The following is a 12,249-nucleotide window of genomic DNA, read 5'->3' on the forward strand; positions in this document are numbered from 1 at the left end:
TTTGTCTAATAGATATCATTACCAATAAATCAGACCAGTTTTCCTTTTGGCACTTGTAAATCAACTTTGAAGACAACTTTTTACGAGGAAGTAAAACAAATGCTTTGAGAAATACCAGTATTAGTGAAAGAAAAGTATATATTGCTAATGGATGCAGCATTCTGGCATAATGGTTTGAAAACTCATTTGATTGCTTTGTAGAAGAGTGACTCTTTCGGAGGACCCAGGGCCTGTGGGCCTGCCAGAACTTGAAAATTCTTTCTTCCCTGAGGTGCTTCAACCTGAATTCAAAGAGCAGCTTTTAATCTATTAGAGATCTTTTTTTGTCCTCTCATTTATTTTTCATCTTTCCCTTTGATCTTAGCTCTTCTCTAATCTTTTTCTGTCTCAACCTTATTAACATGTGTCTGTGCAGACACTTTAAGTTTTATTTTTTTGACTCAGCCTGTCAGTGAACTGATTATCATGCTGAAAGGAGAAGCAGGACAATACAGAGTTGAATGCCGACAATACTCCTTTTAATCTTGTTCAGCCCATTAGCAGAGCAGGCATCCCTTTAGGCTTTGAGACCTAGTCCCCTAAAACTCACCCCGTTTCTACTTGATTTGCTTTCTTTGAGAACTCTTGTTTACTTTTATATGGAGGTTTCCCTCCTTGGATTAAAACATAAACCTCAATCTGAAGTTCCATTTCATCTTAATTTATGAACAACTCTGAGAGGGAACATGGAAAGTGGAGATTAGTGAAATTATCTCCAATTCTCTGGGTCAAAAGATACACGAAAACAGTCTCTTGAGTAACCATTTACAGGTAAATACAGAAGTAATGGTTATGGTTGTCTCCTTAAGGTTTTAGTCACAAATGAAAAAGACCAAGTTAATTTTTTGTCTCTGTGTGCTGAATTTCTGTTGGTAGTAAGTGTAAGAATTTAAGCAGAAATGCTGTTGCTTATTTTCAGGTGAAAAGAATATGTAATTTCCATAGGTTCAGAAATAGGGAGAGTTTGCCATCTGGTGGTTCTTAAAGGCATTGCGGATGTTATTAAGAGTTGCTTTTCTTTTTAAAATTATGTTTTAAAAAATGTTTGGAAGATACTTTTATTATAGAAACTATCCTCTTAAGCCCATTCTTTAAAAAATCTTCTTTTATGTGTTTCTCATTTTGTAGACAGTGATTAGATTCTAAAAGCAACAGAACAATGATCATCCTCTCCTAGCAGAATCACTGGTGTTTAGATGATTTCTCGTTTTCCCAAATTCAAGGTTCCATGAAAAACACAGCTTGAGTGGGATTTTATGTCTCCAGGTTTCACTGTTGATATATACATCTCACTGTTGATATATACATCCCATCAATATAACATTTTACAAATAACAAGCACAAAATTTAATGTTTTACCTTGCATATTTAAAATATAATATCCAAAAGCTCTTGTAATTTGTACTGATATCTTATGCTAGCGTGTCTGTTTCACATTAAGTTTAATGTCTTAAGATATAAAAAATCTTTCTTATGGTTAGCGATTTATCTTGTTTTTTGCCATGGAATTTCTGTATAGCAAGATAAACATTTCCATACTATTTTATTTGATATTTCCTAATTTGCCTCTGGATCAACAGTTTTCCTATTTTAATTTCATTGTACTTATTCCTTACAATCTAAATAGCTTTTTATTATATTTTGATTTTATTTTAAAATGTACTTCTGAATAACATATCTGTTTCTGTAAAAACTGTTAGCACTGAATTTGCCAACCATTTGACACATACACGAATAAAATAGATTTTTACGGCTTGTCATTTGTAATTTCATAGATCCGAGATCAGCCTGTTGTTGGACAGCTGATTCCAGACTGCTATGTAGAACTTGAGAAAATCATTTTATCGGAGCGTAAAAATGTGCCAATTGAATTTCCTGTAATTGACCAGAAACGATTATTACAACTAGTGAGAGAAAATCAGTTGCAGTTAGATGAAAATGAGCTTCCTCACGCAGTTCACTTTCTAAATGAATCAGGTTTGTGTGTTTCTTTCCTTATTTTCAAAGCTCAGCTGTAATAACTTATAAAAGTGTTTCTAAATCTTGTATAGAATTCACATTCAAAGCTGAGAGAATATCCATACAGTTCTTTAATAGGCCACTGATTTTTTTCTTTTTGGAGGATCATCATGTGTGTGGATGACGAATCATGTATCATGTTGTAAGAGAACAAATTTAGAAATCACCTAGGAGTAAAGTAGTGGAAAGATTCCCTGAGTGGGAGTTAAAATATTTGGGTTCTAGAACTTACTTGTACTATTCAGGAGCTGTGGAACCCCGAGCACAACCATATCCTTCCATAATGTCAAATGAGTTTAGTGCATGTGAAACTTATTTTTATATTGCAAAGGGGAATTATTGTTGGAATGGTCTAACTGGGACGCTTTGAGAATCAATGGCTCCCTGAGATGATGCAGCTGCTGAGTGGAAGATCTAGCTCTCTTTCATCAAATATTGATCTCAAAGATGAAAATTCTCAAACCAACTTCAGTGCTAATTTTTTGTGTACTTGATCATATTACTTTGCCAGAATTGTGTGAGTTGTTTGATAGTACTAGAGTAAGTGACTGGGAAGCTGCTTTTGATCCCTAGATTCTGTTGTGTGAAAAATAGCTTCCTGTGGTTTATGATCTGTTCCTTTTCCCCATTGTTCTTAAGGTATGCTGAAATATGCTGTGTTTCTTATCTGTATTTGAAAATAAAACATGTCTTTGTAGTGTTTATTCAGCAAGCAAAACAGAAAATTATGAATTTCTATGTATGCATGAAATATGCTTTGTAATGCATATCAGTGTCTCAAATATGTTTATATATGATTGTTTTATGTAGTTTAAAAATACTCCATTATAATATTGGGACTTTAGACCATAGGATGCACAGCTTCTAGTCCCAGCTCTGCCACTAGGTATGCTGAAATTTCTTTACCTGTAAAATGAGGAAGTTGGAATAGATTCTTTCTAAAGCCCCTTGATATTTGTTCCACATTCCATGTTTCACTGTTTGATGAATTTTTACTACAGGAGTCCTTCTTCATTTTCAAGACCCAGCACTGCAGTTAAGTGACTTGTATTTTGTGGAACCCAAGTGGCTTTGTAAAATCATGGCACAGGTTGGTGTCTTTTATTTTTGTGGCACGGGGGTTATGGTCAAAGCATAGAACAGATGGCGCCTAGAGCATTGAGCATTTTAGAGTTTGGGTTTAGTTAAGGCAGAAACTTTTGTGAATTTAGAAGACTGTGGAACATTTCACATAGAAGACTACTTGAAGAACTTCATGGAAGAAGGAAAGATGTCTTGAGTTCACTTCCATGACTTGGTTTTCAAGCCACATACAGATGTTTATATCACTCTGTCCCATGCTGCTTTACTAGATCCTGATGATGTCATCAGTTTGGTTACTGAATTAGTCAATTGAACGAAGGCTTTGTGGAAATCCTTGGGGTAAACACATAGAAGAAAATTGGGTTGCTGAGCCTGTGAAACCTCTATCTAGATAACATGGAGGGGAGTTTTGACTTAAGTGAAATGATCTGAACTTTAAATGCTTACGATTTTGAAAACTTTGGATGGCGTTGGTTATAGCTGTTTTTTTCTTATATTTCACATGGAAAATGTTTTTTTCTCCGAATGATAATCCATTACCAGTGAGTTTAATTAGTTACAATAAACCATCTCTGTAGCTTTGACATAAAAGACCATTTGAGCAAAGCACACTACCTCAGGGCTTTTCAACCCCAGCATGATGACATTTTGGGCCAGATAATTCTTTGTTGCACTTTGTAGCATGTTGGCAGCATTTTTGGCCTTTATATTCTAGATGTAAGTAATATCCTTTAGCTGTGACAAGCAAAAATGTATCCAGACATTGCTAAATATTGCTTGGAGAATGTGAAAATGACCCTAGTTGAGAAACATTAAGCTTCTGATTTGTTGATGAGTAAAATTTATAGTTTTGCATGTGGCTGCCCGAGTCCCTAAAATTATTATATCTTTTTATATTAGAGATATCTCTTCCAATTAAACCATAAAGGTAATTAAATTCACTCAGACAGTCTTGAATAATTGTTCCTAAATTCCATCTAAGGAAAAAAAGGAAGGTATTGTGAAGAGAGAACTCAGTCGAGGCTAAATCCAGTACCAGGGAACTCGAGAGCATATTGAAACATTGCAGTCAGTGATTATTTGCAGTGTGCTAGTTATTGCTATTTTGGGAGGTATTTTTAAATTAGACTTTCAACCTTCTGCACATATTGTCATGGATCGTGTGATTTTACTCAATTATTAAACAGTAATGGAGACAGTAATGTGACCCAGAGCACTTACTTGAGGTAATTAATTATTAGTTCTGTGAAATTTCTTAATGCATTAAGCCTTTGTTTACTTATTTTTTAAATAAGGAAAATAACAGTTGTCCTCTATATTGCCTCCCTAGTTCAGTGTAAGTGAGGGGTAAATGTTAGCTAATTTTATATTGGATCTGTTTGGTAATTTAAAGAATGTTAATTAGGAAATTTTAAAAAATTCAGAACTATAAAGAGGTACTCACGTAGTTTTGGAAAGTGTGTCATTTATGGGCACAAATAAAAAAGATGTGTAGGTAGCTGCATCCTGTACAGCAAAGGAAGTTTTAAATATATCCAGCAATTTTGTTGTCCTAGTTGGCACATGGTAGCTATCAGGAGGTAACTCAACTCCATATAGTCAAGGAAACGCTATAGTTGCTCCCTAAAGTGATGTGTTCCCATGTCACTATGGAACACTTGAAATCGCACACATGTGAACATTAGGGTGGGCATATCTTGTACAGTAGAATAAGGAAGAGGTTTGCATCAGAATCCCCCTTTTAAAAAAATGCAGATTTTCACTATGACTGCAATAAAATTCCTAAAGATTTTGTGGAGTAATTAAGTTGAAAATCCATGAAAGTTCTTCTCATTAACATAGTTATAAATATGATAACTTAAGTAAAAATTAAGTTAATTTGAGCCACTCAAAGTTACTTTGAAAGACAGATTTAAAATGTCAATAAAATGATAATTTAAATTTCTTATTAACCTAAAAAAGAAGTACCATCATTTTTATTTATGCCAATAAATTGAAATATAATGTCATTTTCTCACTAAGGTTTAAAGGAAATGAAAGCTCTAAATAATCAAGTGAAACCAAGAGCAACTTGTCTGACAGCTATTAGCAAAACTAAATAAGAGTATTCACCTTCATGAATGAAGGCAAGGGCACGAATAATTTCATGGTGCAGAAGCTCTAATGAGCCCACCCACTCTATGTGCCCTGAGCTGTAAGGTCACTAAACTAATTTTAAAAAGGTACCATTAAGGCAGGTAGAAGCTTACAAGACTCATTTAACGGTATGATAAAAGAGATATGAAAGGGACCTATTGAATTAATCAGGTGGAACATTAAAAAGCTTATATGGCAATTTAACCTTGATAAAAATACATGGGAGAAATACAAAGGAATTTGGAAAATTCTCTTTCCTTGAATAAGGCATCAGTTAGCTCTTCAGGTTATTAGGTTGAAGGAATGTTAGGAGCTCTTTTAAAGGTGATAAAGTCAAGATAATGTTGCAGATTTTATTCTTACGTAACAAACCCCCTCAAAACTTGGAGGCTTAAAATGTGAACAATTTATCATTTCTCGTTCTTCTGTGGCTTGACTGGGCTCAGCTGCGTGGTTCTGCTCCACATGGTATTGGCAAGGGTCATTTACTTGGCTTCATTCATTAAACTGAGCTGGAAAGTGCAAGAAAGGTACGTGCACGTTTTTGGAGTATTGGTGCTTCTCCATGTGGCCTATCGTATGGCTAGGTTGGGCTTCCTCGTGGCGTGGTGATTACAGAGTAATTGGACATCTTTCATGGTGGCTGGTTACCAAGAGAAATGAAGCAGAATTTTTCTGTCCTCTTAAAGGCTAGGCCGAGGACTGGCAAAAGTATTAATTCTGCTACATTCTAGTAACCAGAGTAACCACAAACCTACCTCAGAATCAAGGGGAAGGGAAATAGACTCCATATGAATAGCACCTGTGTATAGGGATAGAAATGATGTGTCCATCTTTGGAAACTTCTGCTGCAAATAGTGGTAGCATGCTATAGATCCACTAGGAAAATTAAGCACAAACTCTTTAAAAAATAAATGTATCTTAGTAAAATAAATTAGTCTAACTAGATAATAATGGCTAACACACATGAGGTTAATATGTGCTTTTCAAAGATTATCTCATGTAATTCTCACAGCAACACTTCCAAATGGTATTTTATTAACCCCCTGTGATACAGATGAAGAAACTGATTGACAGAGAGGTTGAATAATTTACCCAATGGTACACATTCAGGAAGAGGTAGTTAGAATTTCAAACCAAGTCGTTTGACTCCAGGGCCTATGAGTTACGTTCATAGGGCTAATATTCAAATGAGAGAAAAGTAGTAATAAATAAACATATAATATGTTGAGTGGGTGCTACGAAGAAAATATGAAGTGTAGTTGGAGATGAGTTGTCAGAAAAAGGTCTTAGCACTTAAAAAACACTAAAAGAGCAAACAATTCTCTTTACCACCTGAATTGTAGCAGCAATCTGGAATTGCTATAAAGTACACAACATGGGAGAAGTCTTAAACAACAGTTTTTATTATTTATAGGCCCATTGCACGCTGTCATTAAATACCAATATGTGCAATCAATCATGCATTCATTGATTCAATAAATACTGTGCAAACAAAATAGAAATACAGAGATGGGTAAGACAAGTCCTTGGGCCTAAGGACTTTATAACCTGGTATTTCACTCAACTACATGATAGCATAAATAATGTTTGCTTCTGTTTAAGTATTCCTTGAACATTATAGATCTACCAAAGAAAATTAAATACAAACCTCTTTTTAAAGTGAATTTGAAAAGCAAAATAAATTGGAATATATAGATAAATATGTTACAATTTGTCATATGTACTTTGTGGGCTTTGCATGTGTTATTTCATTCTCAGGGCAATCTAAGATGATCACTTTTACTGTCTCATTTTACAGAGAAGAAAGCTGTGCATTAAAGAAATCAAATACCTTTCCCAGGGTCACACAGCTAGTAGCAGAGCCTGGATTTGAATCTAGGTTCTGATTTTTAACTGCCATGACAATGCTCAAAGCTCAAAGTATGATCTCTGTGTTAGAATCATCAGGGTTGCTCGCTAAAAAAGCCGATTCTCAAACCTCATCCCAGACCCTGCAAGTAGAATCCATCAAAATGCAGTAGTTACTTTGAGAATCATGAAACTCTACTACACCGTCTGTCTTCCTATTCATGGAAACCCTCTCCTAGTATATAAATGTGAAGAATATTTCTATTTCAAACCTGTATTGATAATTGTCTGGAAGATCATTTTCCTGGGAATATATTATTGATGAGACTGCAAAACAGAAGTAAGGTATTGGATTGATCTTTTCACTGAAGCTAGGGAAATATTGATGTTCATTGGTTCCAGAGAAGTTCAATGATTTCCAATCTGAATTAACTCCCTTAATTTAACAATTTTTTTTTTTTTTTTGAGAGTGAATGTCCCTCTGGGCTTCTAGGCCACATAGTTGCTAGAGAAATTAGGTACTTTGTTGCACTTGAAAACATTAAAATCTTTCTGACTACTTTCACTGAGCAAAGAGACCTAAAATGCTTTAAATTTGCAACCTTTCAGAAAATAAATTCTAGTGATTATTTATGACTCAATCTTTCAGATTTTGACAGTGAAAGTGGAAGGTTGTCCAAAACACCCTAAGGGAATTATTTCACGTAGAGATGTGGAAAAATTTCTTTCGAAGAAAAGGAGATTTCCAAAGAACTACATGTCACAGTATTTTAAGCTCCTAGAAAAATTCCAGATTGCTTTGCCAATAGGAGAAGAATATTTGCTGGTTCCAAGCAGGTAAAGAAAACCTTAAAAAATAATTGCTACATGGAAATTCACTATCTATTCTTTTAATTGTCAAAGTAACTGTAGTCTATAATAGATGTATTAAATAAATAAATAAATATATTTTGCTTCCAGTGTAAACTTCCTGCTGACATATTTATTTTGGAATGAAACATTGCATCTGACACTTTAAAGATATAGTAAAACTTATTTTATATATATAGTTACTAGTTGACTTATCACTGTTTAAATTATTTAAGAAAGGTAAATATTAGAGATAAATGTGTGTGTGTGTATGTGTGGGTGTGTGCGTCCCTGTTTATGTACGTGTGTGTTCTTAAACAACACTGAGAGAGTTTATTAAGCAAGTTCTGAGAAGATAGTGAGTTTTCAACAGAATTTTAAAAGCATTTATGGCATCATAGTGGATGCCTAAGTTTTAGCCTATAATTTGGCTGTCCTACTGCTTTATAAGGAAGTGGGAAATGTTATAAAGTAATATGATGTTGAAATGTGCAAATTACATTGATTGATGGATGCAGCCAATTGTAAAAATAAATATACACTTTTTTTCTAGGACATGTATTTTTCAGGATTTATGTAAGATTACATTTGTCTATTCATAACTAATTATAATAATTTATGTATTAGTGCACAGGGATTACCAAAAATATTTCATGCATCTACATCTGAGCATGCATTTGAATTGATTAATGACCTCTGAATTTTTGGTGTAGGAAAAACATGTGAAACAATGTTACAAAAAGACTACAGTTGCTTGGAGTGGTTACCTTCATTGATTTTAAGCAGTAAAATCATTTGCTCAACATTTTTGGGTATTCTGTGAGGCTGTATAACCATAGTGTCCTTTTGCCTTTAGTTTGTCTGACCACAGGCCTGTGATAGAGCTTCCCCATTGTGAGAACTCTGAAATTATCATCCGACTATATGAAATGCCTTATTTTCCAATGGGATTTTGGTCGAGGTTAATCAATCGATTACTTGAGATTTCACCTTACATGCTTTCAGGGAGAGGTGAGTATTTAATGAAGACTTAATATTTAGAGAAATTAGGGAGATGGCATATGAAAAGTAATATGCCATTTTCTCAGAGTTTACTTGTTTGGAAGGCAGCTGAAGAATTAGAAAATAAGCTCATAAAACCTTGGAGTAGGCAATGTAAAGATACACAAGCACATATAACCTCATCCAATTTGTCAGGAAGAAAACTCCTTAGGTGCTCACTCAGCTCTTGGCCGTGATTACATTGTAGGGAGTGTGATTATCTCTTTTCTGTTGCACAGCCACTAAGCCATTTACAAAGAAAAGAGCAAATCCGGTGTTTATAATGCTAACTCTTTCTTCTAAAATAAATAGAGACATTTTGGTACTGCAAAGGGAAAATACCATTTTGGGGATTAAAATTAGCTTTACACAGGTGTTACAGGTTTCCAAATTAAACCTTACCTTGATTGGAATTAATCAACATATAGGTAGTTACATTACATTAAAAAGTTCAGAAAGTTTTGGGTTTAGCACAATCAATTTCTTTTTGAAAATTTTGAGGATTGATTTATGATTCTCTTTCGTCATCGGTTAAGCCTATTAAACTGCTTAACAGCATCAACCTGAAATGGATCTTAATCTACAGGGGATTTAACTGGTTTTATTGTAAAGTTATGGATAAAATATTTAATAGATATGGATGAGGACTCATATCATTAACAACCCAATACTTTCTTTCAAAATGAGTAGATCTGTATTAGAATCACTTGTGGTGTGTGCAGTAGATTTTTTCCCTTTAATTTAGGAAGCAGTTAATAAACAGCTCCATTTGGATCCATTTAAATTTCTTTTAGAACGAGCACTTCGCCCAAACAGAATGTATTGGCGACAAGGCATCTACTTAAATTGGTCTCCTGAAGCTTATTGTCTGGTGGGATCTGAAGTCTTAGACAATCACCCAGAGAGTTTCTTAAAAATTACAGTTCCTTCTTGTAGAAAAGGTAAGGAAATCAATTTAAATGCTTCAATTGTAACACTAAAGAAATCTAAACTTAAAAAAATAAATGTATATAAACAAAAAACCTTTACTTTAAAGCTTTGTGACAGTATGAGGTTTAGACAAGACGTTGAGCTCTGTTTTCAATCATGTAGGCTGTATTCTTTTGGGCCAAGTTGTGGACCACATTGATTCTCTCATGGAGGAATGGTTTCCTGGGTTGCTGGAGATTGATATTTGTGGTGAAGGAGAAACTCTGTTGAAGAAATGGGCATTATATAGTTTTAATGATGGTGAAGAGCATCAAAAAATCTTACTTGATGACTTGATGAAGAAAGCAGAGGAAGGTATGTTTTGAAACAACTTACAAATGTGTTTAAGTGATCCTTCAATACTTACAAAATGACTTTTATTAAATGTAAATATTCTTATTCATAAAGGATGAGTTGAAAAATAGTATATTCAATTATAGGGACTGTTCAGAAAACTGGATTATATTTATTATCAATAAAATCTTGTATTCTAGATTCAGAAAATGTTTTTGAGGGTTTGAATGCTGGCTCATTGAACAACATATCCTCATCTGTGAAATAGGAATACCAACCACATCTATCTCATCAAATTGTTATAAAGATTCAAATGGACAATACATGGATGTAATTTACTAACAGGTCTGCCATATAATAACAGCTTCAGCTTCATGAATGTGGCAAAAGCAGAGAATAGATAACTTTCTAGTCAGATGTCTGGTAGTCTGCAGCAGTTCAGAATTCTACAAGTGAACATAGGAATAAATTTTTGAAATTCCAAGTAGATAGATATTAAGTGAATCTTTAAAATGTTCTCAAATTTTCTAGAGAAATCTAGGATTGGTTAGAAAGGGAGGGGTTAGAAATTATAGAAAATATTCCATTATTTTTTCATATCAAAACCACAGATTTATGTATCTCCTTAAATGTTGTTTTTATTTAAAAAATGTTTTATTACTTTTCAGGAGATCTCTTAGTAAATCCAGATCAACCAAGGCTCACCATTCCAATATCTCAGATTGCCCCTGACTTGATTTTGGCTGACCTGCCTAGAAATATTATGTTGAATAATGATGAGCTGGAATTTGAACAAGCTCCAGAGTTTCTCCTAGGTAATTCTTTTTGTTAATTTGAGAATAAAAATTAGGATGTATTTTTCTCCTTATAATTTAGAAAATAGATCTCATAATTATATTGTCATAGATTTTTACTGTCTTCATATATTATAATGTTTTTTATTTGGAATGATATATTTTAAAGGAATATCATGTTACACATCTGGAATTTGCTTTGCATATAATCATGTAGACTAGGATCAAGATGAGGATGAGATTATCATGGAAGCGCAAATATTTATGAAATATAGCTTTGTATTTGCCTTAATTGCCAGGGCTGTGGGAGGCAAATAAGAAGGTTTTCAGGTGAGTTAAGTGAAGCAGCCAGATTTTATATTTAAAATGACAGAATAGGTAAAGGAAGCACACCTCAGTGTAGTCATAGCAGGGGTTTTATGACTGAGTGTGACAATGCTGAATTCTCATAGAAATATTCATAAAAAGCCTTGAAATTCAGAAGTCAGAAGTGTCACATGGTGATATACTCAAATTCTTTTTTTTTTTTTTTTTTTTTTTTTTTGGTGTGCTGAACAATTTACATTTGTTGGTTCCATGAATTCAATCAGTTATTTTCAATAGAGTATGATGGAAATCATTGAATTCATGTAGCATGTTTAGGTGTTCATTGAGAAAAGGTGAAGTCATGGTAACCATGTTCCAATATTCTCATTTGTATCTTGACTTCCTGGACCTGTCCTATCATTGTACATGGATTTTTAGGCCTAAAAGATGTTTTTTAAAAATGCTCATACACTTCAGAAGATGAAAAATGTATGCATCATAACTACTTTGGGAAAGAAGCAGTCAACATAAGATATGTCACTGTATGTCATTCCGTAGATTACATGTGTGGCTTCTCATGTCTCTCAGAATAAAAGCTAATGTCTTTACAAGGCCTGTGATGCCATGATCTATCTGACTCCTCGGTTATTGTTTTTTTTTTTTTTAATATATTTTATACAAATTTATTTTTTTAATTGACAAGTAAAAATTGTATATATTTATGGTGTACAACATGATGTTTTGATATATGTATATGTTGTGGAATGGAGAAGTTTAGCTATTTAACATATACATTATCTCAAATACATATTTTTGTGGTGAGAAGTTTTAAAATCTACTCTAATAGCAATTTACAAGTATACAGTAT

At 33.6% G+C, this 12,249-nt stretch overlaps 1 protein-coding gene across 6 annotated transcripts in view; it reads left to right on the plus strand.

Moving 5' to 3' along the window:
• LRRK2 (leucine rich repeat kinase 2) overlaps window positions 1–12,249 on the plus strand; it is a 152,039-nt gene that overhangs the window by 90,621 nt on the left and 49,169 nt on the right. For all 6 annotated transcript variants that reach the window (XR_012094482.1, XM_073020622.1, XM_008002887.3 and 3 more), the window contains 7 exons: window positions 1,815–2,016; window positions 3,060–3,148; window positions 7,778–7,965; window positions 8,834–8,988; window positions 9,813–9,959; window positions 10,111–10,302; window positions 10,950–11,096. Coding sequence is in view for 5 of the 6 variants with exons in the window: in XM_073020622.1 (XP_072876723.1) it covers window positions 1,815–2,016; window positions 3,060–3,148; window positions 7,778–7,965; window positions 8,834–8,988; window positions 9,813–9,959; window positions 10,111–10,302; window positions 10,950–11,096 (1,120 nt within the window). In the remaining variant the exon portion in view is untranslated. The remainder of the gene's footprint in view (window positions 1–1,814; window positions 2,017–3,059; window positions 3,149–7,777; window positions 7,966–8,833; window positions 8,989–9,812; window positions 9,960–10,110; window positions 10,303–10,949; window positions 11,097–12,249) is intronic.

The sequence above is a fragment of the Chlorocebus sabaeus genome, chromosome 11 (genome assembly GCF_047675955.1).
Source record: "Chlorocebus sabaeus isolate Y175 chromosome 11, mChlSab1.0.hap1, whole genome shotgun sequence".
NCBI classification, from domain to species: domain Eukaryota; kingdom Metazoa; phylum Chordata; class Mammalia; order Primates; family Cercopithecidae; genus Chlorocebus; species Chlorocebus sabaeus.